The sequence below is a fragment of the Podarcis muralis genome, chromosome 6 (assembly GCF_964188315.1).
Source record: "Podarcis muralis chromosome 6, rPodMur119.hap1.1, whole genome shotgun sequence".
Taxonomy (NCBI): Eukaryota; Metazoa; Chordata; class Lepidosauria; order Squamata; family Lacertidae; genus Podarcis; species Podarcis muralis.
In genome coordinates this window covers 40,091,583-40,112,326 of record NC_135660.1, presented here as the reverse complement: position 1 = coordinate 40,112,326, position 20,744 = coordinate 40,091,583, and the positions used below count along the sequence as shown (strand labels likewise).

Genomic DNA, 20,744 nt, shown 5'->3' with positions numbered 1-20,744 from the left:
ATAATGTCTTCCGAAACACACATTCATCTCATTCATGGTTTAGCATGTGAACTGCATGCATATATGAAATGTGTGAAATGTTAAGCAGTCTTGTTGTGGGATAAGCAAGGAATCTGGACCTTGCTCTTAAATGCATTGAGGCATATAGCGGAAATGAATTGGGAAGGTATTGGCAGAAAACTAGAGAATGAGTGGAGAACCATCCTCAATTGTAAGCAAATTACTTTTAGAAAAAAAGTGAGGGAGTAGAAGAGGAATAACCTATGTAAACATGAAGATTAGGGATTGGATAATTACTCACCAGAAACAACTTGGTGGACAGACAGCACACTGAACAGACCACATAACTTCTTTTTTTCCTCTGAATTTAATAGTTTTTGATGTTTAATAAGTATAAACAATATTTTTTTAAAGAAAGTATAAAATATGAAGCTAAATGAAGTAAAAATAGACACCCAAGCAAACACCCTTCAACAGGGAAGTAAAAAACAACAACAGCCTAGTAACTGCACCACAACATTTGAATCTTAGCTTTTGGCATCATTGCATGCGATTTCTAGCTAGAAGAGTCTCTGAGTTTATATTCTCACTTCTTGGGTGGGCAGCGAATAGAACAGCTATGAAAGAGTGATGCAGTTTATCTGGTCATAGTATAAACCTTCTGAAATGGCCTTATACTGATACATTTCCTATGTAGTCCTGATGACTAGCCTAGTAGAACTGAGCTAATTAAAAGGGAACAACTGAATATGGTTTGTGCGCCTTTTTTCTTTGTTGCAAGGTCTCTGTAGTGAATGCAAAGTCTGTTATAGGAAAGCAGTCAGGATTCCATGGTTAACAGTCAAGTTGCAAGACTCCATAATATGGTAGCTGAACATTTGCTTCTTCTAAATAAGGGTACAATGGGGTCATTTTTAATTATCTCACTGAGGACTCAGCTAGACTGGTGAAGAAAAAGTGATTTATATGTGTTGTATGTGCGATATAACATTGTGCCACCAGATGGTGACGTGGAGCCCCATTTTTCTCTACCTGTTTTCCCTGTTTACAACTCTTTCAACTGAAACGCTTCTTTGATGTGTCCAAATCCAGCCAGGGTCTCCCCTTTTAGGTAGCCATGTACATTACGTCAGTTGTGACACATACAGTTCACATTTCTCTTCTCCCCGGCCCTTACCCTGGCCGTGCTATGCTGTACAACGGCTTTGTTGGAGCATCAAGCAAACTAACGGTTTGCCAACCTGATTTAGAAAGAAGAAATACTCTTGAGCATGTGCCATTTCACATCATCATGACTACAGAAATAATATGAGGTTTGCTTATGCTTCCCTGAAGGTAGACTCATTTACTTGTAGAAAAAGACAATGTATATTTGAAATACAAAATAAACAAGGAGCTGTAGCTGTGCATATGGCTGGCCAGCCACCCTCTCACTATATAACTTTTATATATATATATATAGTAATAAAAAAATACATTGAGGTGACCACCATTAGAATGTATACTCTGGCATGTCATTACCTGCCCAGGTGCTGACGTCAGGTCTACCCATTTGCTGCTGCCCTCATCACCTTCCACTCTCCGGTGATAATTTAGGGGGTTGCTGGACTCCAGGGACATAGATTTAGGCCTAGCTGCACCACTGCTTCCAAAAAAGCTATGGCAGCAAGAGTTCAGTATAAATGATTTCTTGCACAGCATGTGAGTGCTCAGGATTTGGGTGTAGCAATTATCAAAAATCACAGCACAGACTTGACATTGAGACAACAGGCAAAGGTTCTGGTGAAGTGGCTCTTGACTGAGGATTTTTGTTCTGTTAAGGTGGATATGGTAGGTACAGTCTGCATTAAGCAAGGGCAATTGCGTCAGTAAGAGTTGCATCCTAATAGTTAAACTGAACTAGATTACTCATTTGTAGCAAGCTCCCTAGAAATCTTTTAGTCTTGTGCATGTGATTCATGAACCATATACTTCATATAAAAACTTACAGATAAAATGAAACAAGTTGTGTCATGTCATTGTTTCTAAATGTTACTGAAAATAAGAGCTGCAGCCAAGGCTGTAACAAAAGAGAGTTTTGAATTGTAATGTGGTGTTTATATCAAGTTTAGTGCTGTCCATAGTCAAAAGGTCGACAATGAGACGATTGAGCTGTCTAGAGAATCAAATGGTTCTCCTTTCTTGCAGATGTGGATTTGAGGATTTCCTTTTCTTATCAGGTCATGTCAAAATCTATATGCACAATCTTCTCAAAGCTCTGCAGATGTAAAATTAGAACACCTTTCTTAGAGAATGTCAGGACTATTGAATCTTAGCTGTGTAGTTTGCTTGCTTGATAACTGAAGATGGAAGTATTTGCCTCAGTTATTTTTCAGTACAAAAATATTTCATGGAGCAATCATGGCGTTGTTAAGCAAATGCTTTCTTCCTTTTTCTTGTTGAAGACAATCAGAAGGGTAGTTATTATAGTGTAATGCTAGTTATATTTGTATACATTGAGATTGCAGTCTACCTTCCACTGAGAATTAGCACTTGCTGGTGGTAGCTGTGCAAAAATTACTATCTGTTACTTGTTTTCTCAAGAATGAAGCGTAGATCAGTGTGCGCTCTTGGAGAAACACAGTTTTGCTATCTTGGAGATTTAATTGTATCAGATAGAAAAAGCCTTTCTTTTAAAAAGCACTTGATTTCATTAGTTACAGTTCAGTTTTAGTGCTCAAGGAGCTGTCATTCGTTTTCCCATCATAACTTGAAGGTAGCCTTGCAGCTTTTCTGCTGCAAAATAAACCACATAAGGCCTCTCGGAACTTCTCAGCTACAAAGAAATACATGATGGGATCTAGGGCACCGTTCAGGCTGGTGAGGCAGGAAGTAATTCGGTTGCCAAGAGCCAGAATCCGCTGCATTTCACAGGAAGTCTTCACACCATCGTAATTGAGAATGTAAATGTAGCGGTTGATATGGTAGGGCACGAAACAGACCAAGAAGATCATGAGAACCATTATTATCATTTTGATGGCTTTTTCCTTTAGATGGTTCTCAATTCGGTTTCCTCTTTTCAGGCTGCGTATGATCAGCAAGTAGCAGGTCACTGTAGTAAAAAATGGAAGCGTAAATGCCACAGCCAATGACACGAGAGCATGGCGTGATGCCTTTTCTCTGTAGAGCTGCAGGCAGATGGTGGTATTGTTCATCTCAGCTGTCTGCACACTGACCAAAAGAGGCGCCATGGCCACAGCAACTATAACCCACAGGAAAGCACAGGCCAAGTGGGCATAGAGTGATCTGCGGAGTTTGAGGGACTTTACAGGGTGCACGATAGCTAGGAAGCGATCTACACTGATGCACATGAGGAAGTAGATGCTGGCATACATGTTGAGGTAGAAAAGGAAGCCTGTGAGTCGGCAAGGGATCTCTCCAAACGGCCAGTGATTGCCTGAAAAGTGGTATACTAGCCGGGTTGGCAAAACTAGCACAAAGGACAGATCGGCCATGGCTAGGTGCATCAGGAAAACGTTGGCTGGGGTGTCTGACTTTTGGTCCCGGATGAAAAGCCAAAGAGCCAGAGCATTGCCAACAAAGGCTAGGATGAAATCCAGAAGGTAGAAAGTAGCAAAAAGGATGTTCTCCATATTGGTCTCTTTGCCACATTGTTCTGATCTTTCCAGTGAAGTGTTGAAGAACAGGCCTGAAGAGTCAGCTAGGTTGTTCATTCCTCACTGCGGGACTTGAAATATGAACCTGAAATAATAAAGAAGAAAAAGCTAGAGAAGAATATTACAACGCAGAGGAGGCAACATGGAAATCAGCCAAGCCTGCTGGTTTGCTTATGTTTGTAATGAATGTTGGCCAGGATCCAAAGCATCCTATGTCATGTTCTGCACAGGTTAGAGGGGTTTCCAGTTTTACTCCTGACAGCTTCCACTCTCTTAAAAAGCCACCCCCAAATAGTGAGGGGCTCCCTTAAAGTAGCACCCCGTGAGATAAAAGGGGCTGCCATCAGAAGTAAAAATTGGCCAAACCTTATACATACTCCGTTTGTATGCGCACAAGAGCCTTTCTAGATCTTAGCCACACTTTTTCTGTGCTCTCCATGACCATTAAAAGTGTATGTACTCTACTTTGTTTTAGTAAGTTTAGTTTTTAGAAGTTTTGCAGTATAATAAACTGGTTCTTAGAATCTCTTAATTGTTAATATTTGACGGGGGGGGGAGGCTAAAGCTGTAAAGTTTACAGGATGATATACAACGGACAGGCATACCTCACTTTATTGCGTTTTGCAGATATTGCATTTTTTTACAAACTGAAGCACTGGAGGAACAGCTACTGCTGGATTGGAGACGAGGCTGCAGGAGCCTGTCCCTACCACACAGTGCCTTCTGCTGCTCCTTACAAGAGGATGCATAAGATGAAATGAAGACTCAGATAATGGAAAGCATTTTTAGCAATAAAGTACTTTTAATTATGTGTTTACATTTTAAAAAATAATAATGCTAAGGGCACAGTAGAAGTGAGAATTACAGGATTGTTTAAATGCCAGACTCTATGATGACGCATTAGAGCAACAGCTGCATAAAATGTTTCATTAGAATTAAGTAAAAAAAAATCACAAAGCAGAGTGTAACTCAAAAGGATGGAGTGGAAGGATCTGTCGATTTCAGTTCTCTGTATCTCATTTTTCCAATCTTAAATTATGTGATCCACCTTACTGCAGCAACTTGCAATTTAAAAAAACAAAACCAGCATTTTAGTGCAGATTTCTCTTAATGAACGCATGTTTGTATGCAGTTTTGTCAGCATTTACATTTTTGCAAGCTTTTCTCTCTAATAGGCATTTTTACATTTCCCCCCCACAAATGTATCCATTTTTCTGCACAACGTTCCCTAATATGTGCATTTTTAAAAACATTGTTCAGAGAATTGTGTCACATAATTCAGATAAGTATGAGTTCCAAAGGACAGCTTTATTGTGGTTTGTGTATTGTTTCAGGAAGTGCCATTTTGGTACATAAGAAAATGCAACATGCTAAGAGCCTGCTGGATCAGGCCAACAACCCATCTACCCTGTTTCCCCGAAAATAAGACAGTGTCTTATATTAAGTTTTGCTCCCAAAGATGCGCTAGGTCTTATTTTTCCATGAAGAAGAATACGGTACACATTTATTGTCTAATTGTGAGTCAGCCAGACTCCGTTAGGGCAGAGCGAGCAGCAGACGGCAGTTTGTCCTGGTGGCAGCATGGGCTCTCTGATTTAAAGAGACCTCACACTGCCTGAACAGCTCCGGCTGCACTGCAGCCAATCAGTAAGCTGCACGATGGTGCCTGCTGCTACGGTCCAGAGGAGTCAGACGCCTTACAGTAGCTTCAGGGGCCTTATATTCTGGGGAGGCCTTATTATTGGGGAGGTCTTCTTTTCGGGGGATGCCTTATATTACAGCAAGAGGCAAAACTGGAAGTAGGTCTTATTTTGGGGGGATGTCTTACTTTCAGGGAAAGACGGTAGTCCAGCATCCTGTTCTTACAGTGGCCAACCAGTAGATTAGCCTTTAAATGTGAACAGAATAAAATCTCTCTCACATCCTTATATGCCAGTCCTATTGAACTCAGTGGGAGTGAACATGGTTAGGATCGCATTGTTCATTAACCTATACCATGTGTGGTGCAAAGCACTCTCAGGTTGCTGCAAAGCATGCTGAGCTAAAGGACCCATGGCTCCTGCTCTCTGAATACAGTGGTACCTCGGGTTACAGACACTTCAGGTTACAGACTCCACTAACCCAGAAATAGTGCCTCGGGTTAAGAACTTTGCTTCAGGATGAGAACAGAAATCGTGCTCCAGTGGTCCAGCAGTAGCGGGAGGCCCCATTGGCTAAAGTGGTACCTCAGGTTAAGAACAGTTTCAGGTTAAGAATGGACCTCCAGAACGAATTAAGTGCTTAACCCGAGGTACCACTGTGTGTAAAAGCTGAAAATCGTTTGAGATCTTAACTTGAGCTCTAATTGGGACAGACTGCTCTCTTGTAATAGACTTAAGTGTAATTCCTTCATCTGACCACAGAGTGCTCTCTTGTACAGCATTTTTAAAAAGAGGCAAAATAAGGAGTTTCTTCCCCCTACACACACAAGAAGTCAACCTTCCCCTTGTTCAGAAGAGAACTTTCCCTTAAATGTTGGGCAATAGGACATCTCCATCAAATGCTTTAGAAATTCTCTCCACTTGTTTTTCCCAAAGTTGCAATAACACAGCAGGCTTTTAATTCCTCATTTTTCATAGATAATTTTGATGGTTGACATTAAACAGTGTTAACTTAAATTTTTAAAAATATATATAGCAAATATCTACAGCACAATTAAATGTCACACACAGGAATCTTGCTAATTATTTCCATGGGATCCCTAAATTAGGAGCTTGTTATCGACATGAAAAATATTTGGCAGTGTACTCCTAATAAACCTGTTTGTTTAAACTGCATACTTATTTGACTTGTTTATCTTAAAACTATTCCCTGAAAGGGCTGACACATGGAAGCTCGCTAACATGGTACAGTATTTGTCTAGTGGCTGCCTCTGTGCAATGACTGGAGAATTTTTCACCATGAGGCAGTTTTGTCTCCACTGTTGCTTCTGGACAACTTGTTTAATCAGCATTCAGCCTGATTTGTCTGCGGAGAGTTTAGGCGACACTGGCTATTAAATGAGCATTCAGCTTGATTTGTTTATGGGGAGATTAAACAATGCTGTGTCATGCAAGTGTTATCCCACACTTTCCAGTACATTTGCAATTCCTTTCCTTATCGCAGAAAGTCCATTATTTTAGAGAAGTGGGTTTGTTATGCAAGAGCTCCAAATCAGCTTCGTTTGTGCACCTTGAATCTGCAAGTTGTGCAAAAATAGAAGTAGTCTGGAAACGCCCCCATACCATCGCCAAACAAACTTATCGGTGGTGTGGAGAATACTGAATGGGGGCATCTCCTCCTTGTGTTGAACTGCTGTACCTGCACAGTTCTTCACTGGATGCAATTTCAAGCAGCCTCCATTTGGTACCTTTCCATGTAAAATAAACAGAACCTTAATAACTGTCTGAAACATTTTTGTGGAACAGCTACCTCTGTAGAACATGTTGAGATATTCAGATGAATAGTTCTTGTCATCACTTTCACTGTCTTAAAGTGATCTAGAAGAGGTTTTAAAAGCACTCCCTCATACATGTCTGTCACTGGTGTAGTTACTGCAGTTGTGGGATTTTAAGAATATGACATATAAAACATTTATACTTTTTGGAATTATTCATATTGGATGTAATAGTCAATAAATAGGAAATAGGGAAATGACTGGCCACCATCTCTTAGTTTGTGTTACTAGTGAGTTGTTAGGGTCTATAGCAACAATTGCTTTATCTATCTATTCAATTCTGTTTTAGGAGTAAGTTATCCACAATTTTCCAAATTGCACAAACAGTAGGTAGAAGTGTAACTTGGCACACAGCTGCTCATTTGTATTGTGTGCTGTGCATTCAAGTCTATTTTATGCAAATTCATTTTGTGTGTGCAGACTTCTGGATCATTGCTACCGTTTTCACAAGAGTCTTTACGTTCTTACTAGTATTCCAACATGCTACTTCTGTTAATAAAATTCATTTCCTGTCAGGGTTTGTATATCATTCATAAGTGTATATCTAGGTGACTTTGAATAAATGAAAGTAACATCATTACTTGCACACGATAACATCAATCCATTGTTACTAGGCCCCCAGAAATCATCTTACTTTGTGAGATATCAAGGAGGTTCTGCTTAGGAAAGCAGAATGATTTTTCAAAAGCATAGTGGCAAGAACATTTTGTCAACTGGAAAAATCCCAGGCATACACTATTTTTACAGTGCTGTTGCTCTGTTCTTATGACTTGAAGATACTGTATAGGTTCATCAGAGGAGCTTTAATTGGCTTTTGCATGCTGTTTGTGTCTAGTTTCTAAGTGCTAGACCATTTTCACACAAGTTGCTAAAAAGTGCATCACTTGCACTGCCTGTGCAATGCATACCCATCATTAAATGAAAGGCAGAATGCAAAAGAAAAGTGGAATGCACTGTCTGTGTTGCAGAGTATTTTGAGCACAAAACTTCTAAAGTCAAAATGTCCCTGCAACTCCTTGTACTTTCCCTCCTAGCTTGTATAATCTGTAAGCCCTGGGGAACAGTATGGTGCTTTGTGAGAACGTTCTCAATTTTCACACCCCCACACCCCAAGGTTGTAATTCCCATTGAAACCAAAGTGCTTACCTCTTGCAGCTTGCAGTCCTGTAGAAAAGAGAGGTAAAGATCTTGTTAGCTTCTTAGAGTGCCAGCAAATGTAGGTAAGAGAGAAAGGCTAAAAACAGTGACGATCCAGAAGATGCAGACAGTGGCAGGTTCAGTGGAAGGGTGAGTTGCACTATATAGAGCCCTGTTGGAGATGATAGTCCATTATCATCTTGCTCACATGAGAGGAGGGTAGATAACACATTTGCTGTGAAAGACAGTTTTCATTCCAGCTGGGCTGTTCGGAAGGGGGGAGTTGCTGTGGTATTTATGAATATTCCAATGTTTCTCTAGCACTCTCTTTCTCTCTCACTCTGAACCTCTGCCTTTTACGCTGACTCTTTGGATCCCTCTGACCATTTTAGAGAGTTTGGAAAGCGTTGCAGAAAGGGAGAGGAAATTTGGTGTTGCAGACACAACAGGACATTTCAGAAGGGGATAATTCCATAATAGTGGGAGTGGGGGTGAGAAGGACGGCTGCCATAGAAACGGCTCTGTGATTCTAAGACCTCCCTTTGCTTCCAGTGGAGGAGGGTCTATAGGATGGTAGGGGGGGTGCTTCTGAATGAGCCTTGCTGATAATGGGTTGTCAGTGGAAAGGGCTTAAGGCCCCTTATTCAGTTGAATGAGAGGGGGCTCTTTTTAGGACACTTGCTATAGGGGTCTCAGTGTCCTGCCCTGTATAATTAGACTCCGTTCCACAGTGTGGAATAAAATTGAGGCCTTTATCCTGAGATGAACACAGCTGCATGCCCCCATTTATAAAGGAACGCTGTCTGCTTTCTTTCTAGGGACTGTGGCTCTTGTCTGGGACAGCAATATCTTCAGCTCTAGGGAGAACAGAGTAGAAGACTTGTGAAGAGGGAGTGTTAATAACATTCCTTTCCACTTATGCTCACTGGGACTTTCTATTTGAGGCTTGTAAAAATACAAGGCTGTACAACAGCCTTGTGACATTGAGATTTATTATTAGCTTTATTTTACTGGTAGGGACCTGGAGGCTAAGTGACCTGCCTGGAACTCTCAGGAAGCCAGTGAGACTGCCTGGAATAAGCCCAGGGTCTCTTCGCTCCTTTCCCATAGGTATTTGCACTGTTGCATCTACCAGCTGTCCTCTGTGACTATGCACTTCGCTCCGCAGATAAGCAAACCGGGTGTGTCACTGGAGTTCCATATGTACAGAGGCACAGTTGCATACATTGCATTTGGAAATGCACACACTGGCATTGTATGTACACATAAATATGTATTTGAATGGTCTAACCATTTATGCTGCTTTTTGTTATGGATATCTAAATTGTGCTAGGAGAGCATGAGTAGGGGAACCAATAGTTTTGGTCATGAAAAAAAATAAAATTCAGCTTGATGCTTGCCATCAGTGCCAGTTTTAGACCATTCATGCAATCTTTTTGTCTCTAAATATACCCTACTGCTTGCATTCACAAGTAAGCCTTCTCAACTACAAAGCTGAGAAGCTCTGTAGCCTAGAAAGCAACCTTGTGTAGCTTATACCTGTATGATGTCTCCCAACTTTTTTCTTTAATTCCTGCTCTAGGCACCTCTGTAGGCCTTGCCATAATCGCGAGAAAGCCAAGGGCTTGGGCAAGTATATTTGCCAGAAGTGCCACTTGATAATTGATGAACAGCCTCTGATGTTCAGGAATGATTCCTACCATCCAGATCACTTCAGCTGCACCCACTGCGGGTATGTCAACTCTCTTTCAGCTAGGACTCTGGAGCAAGTGCAAAGGCATAGAATGAGCAATTGTGGTGTCTTGCAAGGGACCTGAGCGATCTTAAGAATAAGCTTTGCTGCATTTCTGCAGACTGACTAACAAGAATGCGGAAGTTCAAAAAGCATTTGAATAATAAAAAAGAACCCCAGAGGAACTGTAGTGATTGTGCTGAGCTGTAATAAACTTCGCCTTATACAATTCATTGTTCAGCTGGCACTGTTCCTGACGGGTGTTAACATCCTTGGAAAGAGCCAGTTGTGAAGGCTCGTTGTTACAAAAGCAATGGCATTAGAACTTAGCCCTACAGTTTACAGTATTTTAGAATCCCTGCCATTTCTGATGGAGCCTGCTTATCTAAACAGATTTCAAACTGGATTCACGAAAACCAAAAGCCTCATTATAAAATAGCTTTTTGTATGTCACAATCATGTTGTTAATCAACAGGCAAAGGAAGGATGTTTGTGTTTAATGTTTCCTTTTGAGAGCTTCTCTTTATCCTGGGTGGCGCTGTGGGTTAAGCCACAGAGCCTAGGACTTGCTGATCAGAAGGTTGGCGGTTCAAATCCCCATGATGGGGTGAGCTCCCGTTGCTCGGTCCCTGCTCCTGCCCATCTAGCAGTTCGAAAGCATGTCAAAGTGCAAGTAGCGGGAAGGTAAACAGCATTTCCGTGCCCTGCTCTGGTTCGCCAGAAGCGGCTTAGTCATGCTGGCCACATGACCCGGAAGCTGTATGCCGACTCCCTCTGCCAATAAAGTGAGATGAGCACCCCAAACCCAGAGTCGGTCACGACTGGACGTAATGGTCAGGGGCCCCTTTACCCTTTACCTTTATCCCTATTTGTCAGGAGAGTGCCTGGTTTATTTGGACGGAGTGACTATCAGCATGATGTGTTGAGGACAAGCTTTTTCTGCTAAGGTCTTGATTATTCCTTCTGTTGTGTGTAGGAAGGAGCTGACAGCTGATGCCAGGGAGCTGAAGGGGGAGCTCTACTGCCTGCCTTGCCATGACAAGATGGGTATCCCAATCTGTGGGGCCTGTCGCAGGCCCATTGAGGGTCGAGTGGTCAATGCTCTGGGGAAACAATGGCATGTGGAGGTGAGAATTCTCCTGTTGTGCTACTTGCTCTGGGATTCATGTTACAGAGAGACTCCTGACACAGCCTGTGTTAATAAGTAGATGCTGCCACAGTTCTTTTGAAGCCATAGGAGCTGCATGCCATTGTTTCAGGTGGCTTATCCATTATTATTCTGTTTATTTAGATCTCTAGCCTATTCCCCAAAATATACTATTTAGGTATCAAAGCACATGTCAAACATAGTACAAGTAATAAAGCCACATCCCTTCTTCTTTTGCAAAGCATTAAATTTCAAAAAGATTTAGTGAGTCGTCAAAGAAAGGAGCTTCACAATTATGGGACAGTCACCGGGAATACATTTCTGTGTGCCAAACAAATATATAAAATTGACACAAATATTAATCCCAGCAGGACAGTCTTAGTTTATCCATAGGTGAGAAAACAGTATATTTAGTATGCTTTGGCAGTATATTAAATTACTCTATAGAGATTATAAGCAGGACCTTGCAGTGTGGCTGGGAGAAAATCAGAAGCCAGAGCTGATGCTGGAGGGTTGATATAATACACTCCAGTGACTAATCCCCATCAAGAGGCAAGCTGTGCTGAAACATCTGTCCACGAAATGCTGATCAATCATATTCCTAAATGCTTTATACAGTACTCAAACTATTATCAGGAGTCTATCTAAGGTGTGGTTCATATTTGCTGGCAAATATTTGCATACTACTTATTTTATCCAGGCACTTTTCTGGCACAAAACTGCCTGTAGCACAGACCCCTGGACTCTGACATGTCTTTTAACCTTCCAGCATTTTGTTTGTGCCAAATGTGAGAAGCCATTCCTGGGACACCGGCACTATGAGAAGAAAGGTCTGGCTTACTGCGAGACTCATTACAACCAGGTGAAATCTGTTCTTATTTGAACTCTGCACTCCCAAACCCCCACTCCCACCCCCACCCCCCCAAAATGAGCAAGAGATAAGAGGTTTTTTCCAAATGAGGGATTTAAGAAATCCCTGCTGTTTGAACTGAAATGCCTACAAATATGAGGTGTAAGGAATTTCAAACTTTTAATATCTTAAGAGATTCAGCTGAGTGAGGCTGCTAACCCCTAGCGGTATCAACATGCAAATTTAAGGAACTTAAGCAACCTTAATCATAAATAAACATTATTTAAATTGAATAGAATTTTTTTTGGGGGGGAGAGAGCCAGTGCCAAGAGTTCTCTAGCTGGAAACTTGGGGCGGGGGGCTGCACAAGATTGCTTTCTTTACAAATATATCTCCAGAGTTTTGTCTTTCAAAGGAAGCTATACCCAATACTGTAGCCTCTTATCACTCAGGAAGTGGGGAACATGTAACAGTACGTACCTATGCCCGTTTTTCTGTCTCTCGCTGAGCTTCAGATACCATGCAGCCTCATCACTGTACGGGATTATGCATGCGCTGGAAGGCCAGTGTCAGAAGGAGCCAGTTGAGAGGGGAGGGAAGACAATGGGCTTCTGCCCATTAAGCTCACGGGTGGGGGTGGGGCTCATTGTCTCTTCCTACTTCTTTGCAGGGTCACTCAAAGTTCTTAACCTTACCCTGCTTAACTTGTAGCTGTAAAGCTGCATTTGGAAATACTTGAGATAGGAGCATGTGCGAGGCTTGTATTCCACCTCAACAGTGTCATTAATTGCTGCACATTTCCTTTCTCTTACAAAAGTTAAAGAGAGACACATCCACTTTGGTGGGAGAAAGTAAACGCAGACTGTCCTACTGATGGCACTTTGCTAGCACTCCATGTAAGGCACTTAGCGAATCTGTAAGGGGAAGAAAACAGACAACTGGGTACACACCTGCAAATTGTCTTTGATGCCAGGTTGCACTGCACTCGGGATGGAATAAAGCAGACTATAACAAAATTGCTTGGAGGCAGCATTTAGGGACAGACCATTCCTGCCTCTTGCAGATCAGTTTTTTTCAAAGCACCAAACACCTGTGTTAACATTAATTCCTGAGGAAGTGAAACCCTGAGGAGAAAACACAATAGAAACCTTGTGAAAATGAAATGGATTGCAGGCATGTTGCCCTCCAACAGATCCTCGGCCTGTCCCTTACGGATTAACAGATTCAGAATAAGCATTAGCCACTATTTTTAAGTCCAGAAAACCCAGTACACATCCTCTCTTAGAAACCTATTTCTGGTCCCAAGGATCTGGGTTGTTGTTTTTTTAAGCTCACATTTCCCCCCTGACAGGTATACGCTACACACTACTGTGGTGTGCCATTCCTATCAAAGGGTGCAAAAAGCAGCCTTGGGAATGCAAGTTTGATTGTTGTGCAAATGTGTGAGAAAAGCTATTGAGGTGCCTGAAATGTGTAAAGTAATGTGGGGCACTATTGTAGAGGCACTAAATTAATCCATTGTTGGGACCAAGTTGTCTGATTTGATAAAAAGGGGCAGACAGACCCCCTCCATTAGTTTAAAAAAGCTCATTTTGTGTGTTTGTTTTTTTTGTTTTTTGTTTTTCTGCACAGCTCTTTGGAGATGTCTGCTATAACTGCAGCCATGTGATTGAGGGGGATGGTAAGTTTAAGCCTGTTTGTCAATGCAGCTGTTGCAGCCCTGCACGGACAAGGCCTCAGTGATTGATTTCCCCCCACATCTGTCCTTGCTCAATTTGGTACAGTTCTGCAGTTTGATAACCCACCCTTGTTTGATATTTTCCACTAGTGGTCTCTGCTCTCAACAAGGCTTGGTGTGTGAACTGCTTCGCTTGTTCCACCTGCAACATCAAACTCACATTGAAGTAAGTGGCAAGCAAAGGCTGTTCTGGTGGGGGGAGGTAGCATGACTCAGGGAGTTCCTGCAGTCTGGCAGTGTTACATTGTGGTCAGAGTAACTGGCTCAAGTTTGGCAAGAGAAGCGTGTAAATCATAGGAGACACTCCTTGAAATCACTGAGAAAATATGTATACAAGTATACACTCAAACAATGTTCCATCACCGGCAAGTAGTTTGACATTTCTTTTTGGGCCAGATAGTCCAGACTGCCACTCCTTATCTTGCAGTGTTCCTATGCTAGTCCTGTTGCATTTGCAACTAATGTGTGACGGGAACAGTGCCATAATTACTTTCAAGGAGGGGACATGTCATGTCAACTGGCAAGGTGGAGGGCTCATTCATAAGATTTGCTTTCAGATAGAAGCCTGCCAGTAGGGTCACTGTATGCATACCTGTAAGCAAATCTTCTATCAAGATAGGCTTTATTCCATTGTGTCGATTGGCTGGCCATGGCACTTGCTCACTACCCAATCTGCCTGTATTTTGATTTCCCAGTTTGTTGACTGACATGACAGGCCGGAGCTTGCTCCACCAGCAAATTTTGTTTTAGAAGAAGTGCCTTTTCCCCACCCCCAAGCCTGCTGCTTGATGTAGCAGGTTGGAGCAAGTATCTAAGAAGATCTAGTCACAATTGAGCACACTTACCGTATTTTTCGCCCCATAGGGCGCACCGGCCCATAGTTTTTTTTTGGGGGGGGGAATAAAGAAAAAATATATTCCCCCCCCCCAGGTGTGGGGCTGGGGTGGGGAAGCCCGAGCTTCCCCCGACCCCAGCCCCCAGAACAGGCTGCTATCCGCAAGCCTAGGGAGCCCGGCGGGAACTCTCGCCCGGCTCCCAAGGCTTGCGGATAGCTTCCTGAAGCCTGGAGAGCGAGAGGGGTCGGTGTGCACCAACCCCTCTTGCTCTCCAGGCTTCAGCGAAAGCCTGCATTTGCCCCATAGGACGCACACACATTTCCCCTTCATTTTTGGAGGGGAAAAAGTGCATCCTATAGGGCGAAAAATACGGTACCTGGAATTTCAAGCACTGAGTTTATGAAACATATTCATTTTATGAAAAGATGTGAAAAATGCAAGAGAAAGAAGCAAGCGTCAAGCTGATACCCTTTCAGAAATCATGAAACGTCCACACATTTTGATCCCAGCCTTCTTCCGGAGCAGTCACGTTTTCTTTCTTTCTTCAGAGAAAGCTCTGATTGGGATCCTTTTATCTCAGACAGAGAACAGAAATGGACAAGGGAAGCAGTCTGCATCCAGTACCTGGCAGGCAGTGGCTCCCCAGCCTCACTGGCACATATATTTCTTTGTTTTACCCTTTTAAACCTGTGATGCTGAAGACTGGGTGTGAGATCTTCTACTTGCATAGTTCTAACTCATTCATTTGGAACAGATTTTATGTTGGCAAGTTTTTTTAAAAAAATGAAAGGAATGTATACCACATACCTTACTCACTTAGATGTTAAGCCTCACATGACTTCCTAACTGAAGATTAAATCCTTCTGTATTTCTTTGAAAGGAATAAGTTTGTGGAATTTGACATGAAGCCAGTGTGCAAGAAGTGCTATGAGAAATTCCCTTTGGAGCTGAAGAAGAGGCTGAAGAAGCTGTCTGAGTTGGCCTCCAAGAAAACGCACCCAAAAGCTCTGGACTTAAACTCCGCTTAAACAGGTCTGTACCCTCTGCTGACTGTATGCACCCTCACCAGCTACAATCTGCCTCAGCTACTGATCACAAAAGGAACTTTTAAAAATGGTGTCAAGGACTCAAGACAAACAAAAGCTCACCAGTTATATCTTGCACTCTGAATGTTTATTCTGCTCAGGTATAGTGTGAGCAGAGGCTGTCCTCCAGAAGAGAATGGTGGCAATATGCAATAATGCACTATGATTTTTCCTTTTGTATAAGTTGTGTATCATGTTCTCTCACTATCTGCCCATTTTGTTTTGAGATTCAGGCTCATGTTACACACTTACTTGAATTCTTCTGTCTTCTTCCCCCTTCTCTCTCTCTCTCTCTCTCTCTCTCTCTCTCTCTCCCTCCTTTTATACCAAAATTAGCCTGGCTACACTGCAAGTGGGAACACAGGAAGGTTGGGTAGAAAAAGACTACTTAACCATTTTCTTCCAAAAACAGCACAAAAACACATTTTTTCCCATTTAACATGCCTCTTGAACATTCTCTTAAAATTGCAATGGACTAATCAAAACCAAGTAATAATTTTCCTTGCAATTGTTAGTTAACTCATTTTAATAGTTTGACATTATTTAGTATAAGCCTGCATTGTTTTTATTAGTTGGCTGACCTTTCCTGCTGTTGTAGCTAAGCTGCATAGGCCAGGATTGCATAATATAGAATCAGGATGGACCAAAGTGGCTGAACTGTAAGCCTATCATTTTTGAAAGAGACTGTTCTTGGTGCCTGCATTTTTGAGATTTCTGACCGTTTAGACTAGGCTTCCTCAGCCTCAGCCCTCCAGATATTTTTGGCCTACAACTCCCATGATCCCTAACTAGCAGGACCAGTGGTCAGGAATGATGGGAATTGTAGTCTCAAAACATCTGGAGGGCCGAGGTTGAGGAAGCCTGGTTTAGACCTCTCCTTCTCCATGTTAGTGAGCACTCTTTTTTTGTCTGTTGTGACAAAGTATAAGTAAATCCCTGGAGTCTTAACCCAAACGTAGTCTTCCTACAATGTACATTCATTTCAGTGTTAGTTGTAAAGCAATCCTCTTAATGGTCTCTCTCTGAAGCTGGAACTATTTATTACCTCAGCAAAATACGTATTCCAGCACACATCTGAAAACAGCTGTGTGTGCTTAATCCTTTCCCCCCAGCCACTTTTCTGTCATTTCCAGTCTTGGAGCTCAGGGTATGTGCCAGAGAGGAGGGATGGGATGGTGCAGGGAGGGAGAGGTTGCTGGGTATGGGGAAAGTGGCAGACAGTGGAAGTACGAAGCAGTCCCCACCTGCCAGTTCTTCACTGTGTGCTCCTTCCCAGCCTATCATTAGCAGTACCAGTCCATGTGGGTTTGGAAGCCCTGTGTTTCTCCATAATTTTGTCATTTCAACCTAAGTTCTCCTCAAATTACACCACAGTATTTGCTTTCCTGTAATAGGAAGATAAACGTTAGCACAGAACAAGACTGTTTAATATAGAAAAGCATAAATCTTTCTTGACTTACATTGTTATAGCAGTAAATAAGTATCATGTATTGCTTCTGCTGATGGGAGAGGACTGGGACGCGGGTGGCGCTGTGGGTAAAAGCCTCAGCGCCTAGGGCTTGCCGATCGAAAGGTCGGCGGTTCGAATCCCCGCGGCGGGGTGCGCTCCCGTTGCTCGGTCCCAGCGCCTGCCAACCTAGCAGTTCGAAAGCACCTCCGGGTGCAAGTAGATAAATAGGGACCGCTTACTAGCGGGAAGGTAAACGGCGTTTCCGTGTGCGGCTCTGGCTCGGCAGAGCAGCGATGTCACGCTGGCCACGTGACCCGGAAGTGTCTCCGGACAGCGCTGGCCCCCGGCCTCTTGAGTGAGATGGGCGCACAACCCTAGAGTCTGTCAAGACTGGCCCGTACGGGCAGGGGTACCTTTACCTTTACCTTATTGCTTCTGCTGATGGGAGAGGACTGGTTTTTATATCCTCTTCACCCAAACTAGTCCTTAAATACCATTATTTATCTGCTACTTACTTACTAGCACTTAGTTTGTATTGTCACAACTAATAGCACAAGAGGATTGCCCATCTCTTGATTTGAGACTATCCTCCAGGCACAAATATAGAGGAACAAGTTTCACAATGTAGGACATAATTTTCTTAGGTCTCTAGGATAAGTACTCCTGAATTTGGACTCTCACTGAATTGATTGTCAGTCTCATCCAGAGCCCTCTATGTGCTCCATTTAAAATGGTACACATGTATATGTGCTGTCATATTTAAATGGAGTTAAACACAGAACTTTGAGGCTATGTGGTTTGCCCACAACACTGAAATGAAAGTGATATCCCTTGTGAGTGGAGAAGTTGTATTGAGAGTATTGTGGATCCCATTCTTACTAAGGCAGTGATGGATATAGCAGACTGCACTGCTGTAGGAACAAAGCACAGGTTCTACTGTCAAGAAGTCAAAACACAATTAATGCAGACTCTTCCTCTGCAACATACCTCTGACATAGGTGCCAATTCCCTGGGGCTCTGGGTGCCGGAGCACCCACAAAATTCCCCACGAAGGGGCTGGACACCCACAAATTTTGGGGCCAGGGCCATGCATGCTGCATTGCACCCATGGCCCCAAGCATCCATGGTTGAAGGGCCAAGCTGGTACTCCTGTACCTAGAGAACACAATTCTTTTAGAACAATGCTGGTTATGCCTTAAAATGGCATATATGTGACTAGTGCAGATGCATCTTTGAAAGTAAGTAAAGCAATGTAGATTGATGATATGGATTCCTGATCCAGCAAGTGATATGGATCTGCTTTAACCATTTTAATGTAGTGCTCCATAGAAAAACAGATTTTATTATACTATTCTTCCTAATACAAATATGCCAAGACTGGGTGCCATATCAGATAGGTTTTCAGGCCAGCTTTAACAGTGTAAGAAATCAGTGCTATCCTTTCAAAATGAAATATAAGGCAAATACATTAAAACATGAAATTTGTGATGAATGGAAATGTCCTGTTACAAAGATGGATTAGGGAGAGATATTTGAAATGCCATAGCTCAAATTAATCTTAGGAGACCTTCAGGAGAGTAATCACTGTGGACAAATCTCCAGAGTTATCTAATATGAAGTATCAATTGTTTGTCACGATGTTCATCTTCCAAATACAGAATCTGTCCGTTGAAAAAGAAACAAAATTGATTGGCCGAGAAATAATTTACTTTTATTGGGGTAAGTAAATGGCTGTTTCAGGGCAGCCTAGTAAGAGTGATTAGCAGAGCTGAACCAAACCAGAAGCCTGAGTTTGTAAATATTTTGTGCCCCTTGAAAAAGGACCCCATCTTTGGGTTAAAATGGTGTACGTGTTGAGGTGGCGAGCAACATTGAACTTCTACAATGAAGTACTATGAAAAAGAAAGTATTGGCTGGATGTGCAATGCAATGTGCATCCAGCAGTGAGTGTTGTCTGCTGGAATGTGTATTTGGGTGTGTACTGGAATGCATAAGTCCAATATGATTTCTTGTGTGACTGTAGCTCGATTGAATCTTCAGAGGGAGGGCACTACAGTCTCATTTGCTCTCACTGTTGTCACCAGAGTCTAATCAGACTGATTCCATGAAGACATATTGTTCACAATGTGGTTTCTCATTGCCACTCACTTGGTGAATGGAGGAAGAAGCTGCCTTGTTTAAAAATGGCACAGAAGCAGCTCATCAGGGGAACCAGGGCTGTGAGCAAGCATGAAAAATGGCATGTAAAGGCCAAGCATTTATGCAGAGATGCTGTTGTGCATCGGTGTTATCAAATGTGTATATTTCTTATTAAAATAAGTAATGGGGATGGAAAGTAAGGGTGGAGTTGCTTTTTTGCAACTGTTGAAAGCACATTTTGCATCTTAACTATAAACAAGTATTACAGTTTGTTACAGCTTTATTGACCAGTCTATGACAAGCGACTTTTGCTCCATCAAGGCAATCTGAAAGTGCCAAAATTATAGGTAAATAGCAATTTAATTCATATTACGTATATTATCCTTCCAGTAATTGCACTGAATGTAGATTTAACTGCTTATAATATATTGTTATAATGATATAGTTTTTGTATTAACATATTTTATATCACTTGCTACTAAAATGATTCATTTTGTATAAAATCCCATTCATACAATAATGCATGGCATCACACTTTTATAAGACCTACGTAGTTTCCTGCCAGTATTTTGCTCCAGGATCTTGTAATTTCACTAGCAAAAGGGTACATCCTGATGATTAAAATACTGTATTCCTCCATTTTACCATACAGTATACTCTTGAAATGACAACTCACTGCTATATATCTTTTAACTCTTCACAGTAAAGATTATTTTAAAACTGCACATCTTGGATTGCTTTTATTTGGTGCAAGAACTTGCTGCAGTAAGTTCTTTTGCAAAAATGTGCAAATGTTATTGAAATGTCATTAAGACGTCTAAGTAATGTAATGGTAAAGGTATAGCATTGTAACCTGCTCTGGCCAACAGGTGTTCTACTGTAGTTACTGGACCATTTGTTTGGTCCTGATGGATTTACCAAATATTCAGCACAATGTGGTTAAATGCCTGCCAGCTTTCACTAGTAAGGAAATGAAAGAAATGCTTTACACTCTGGAATATATAATATAACGTAATGTTGCATCTTTCTTCTGCAATGTGCGAATGTACATATTTACTTCTAATGTAATGCCCCATAGCTGTGAGACCCTTATTGTTAGAGGATTCCAGCTTTATTGTGGTGTCCAATTGCTTGTGAATAATCAGTTTCTGTGACAAAATACAGTTCCAGCCCCCAGGCCACTGTGTGGAGAAAGAGTAGCCCTCAAGAATACAGAAGCTGGTCATCTCCTTTAACTAAAGCAGAATGTTGATTTTACTGCTTAATGTATTTCACTGGAATTACAGCTGTTGTGCAGGAAGGATTCTTTGACCCAAGCTGTAGCCTTAAGCATTGTGACAACAGAGGACTGAGGTAAGCTGTTCAAGAGTTTGATTTATTCTTAGATATACATTTCTAGAAGAAAGTTGACAATATCACTCCCATTACTTTGCAATTCTCTTTAGAAAGTGGAAACAATTTGGCTGTTACCATTTAAATCAAAAACTTCAAATTGAATT

At 41.9% G+C, this 20,744-nt stretch overlaps 2 protein-coding genes across 5 annotated transcripts in view; one reads left to right on the top strand and one right to left on the bottom strand.

The window, feature by feature from the left end:
* LIMS2 (LIM zinc finger domain containing 2) overlaps positions 1-19,970 on the top strand; it is a 33,287-nt gene extending 13,317 nt beyond the window's left edge. For both annotated transcript variants that reach the window (XM_028730674.2, XM_028730673.2), the window contains exons 5-10: positions 9,851-10,000; positions 10,977-11,127; positions 11,917-12,009; positions 13,630-13,678; positions 13,826-13,901; positions 15,452-19,970. In XM_028730674.2, coding sequence (XP_028586507.1) covers positions 9,851-10,000; positions 10,977-11,127; positions 11,917-12,009; positions 13,630-13,678; positions 13,826-13,901; positions 15,452-15,599 — 667 coding nt within the window. In that variant the 3' untranslated portion in view covers positions 15,600-19,970. The remainder of the gene's footprint in view (positions 1-9,850; positions 10,001-10,976; positions 11,128-11,916; positions 12,010-13,629; positions 13,679-13,825; positions 13,902-15,451) is intronic.
* Positions 345-12,749, bottom strand: GPR17 (G protein-coupled receptor 17). 3 transcript variants are annotated; one of them, XM_028730678.2, is made up of 3 exons: positions 12,478-12,749; positions 8,278-8,295; positions 345-3,741 (listed from the first exon to the last, which is right to left on the bottom strand). In XM_028730678.2, exon 3 carries the CDS (start codon positions 3,711-3,713, stop codon positions 2,697-2,699), a length of 1,017 nt encoding a protein of 338 aa, XP_028586511.2. In that variant the 5' UTR covers positions 3,714-3,741; positions 8,278-8,295; positions 12,478-12,749; the 3' UTR covers positions 345-2,696. The 3 variants fall into 3 exon arrangements, with proteins under 3 accessions (XP_028586511.2, XP_028586510.2, XP_028586509.2); XM_028730677.2 differs by having other exon boundaries at positions 8,278-8,440; positions 12,478-12,747; XM_028730676.2 differs by lacking the exon at positions 12,478-12,749 and having other exon boundaries at positions 8,278-9,822.
* Positions 19,971-20,744: the final 774 nt, after the last annotated feature.

Coding starts and splice junctions, on each gene's coding strand:
- GPR17 (XM_028730678.2), bottom strand. CDS start 3,713: ATGAACAACCTAGCTGACTCTTCAGGCCTGTTCTTCAACACTTCACTG.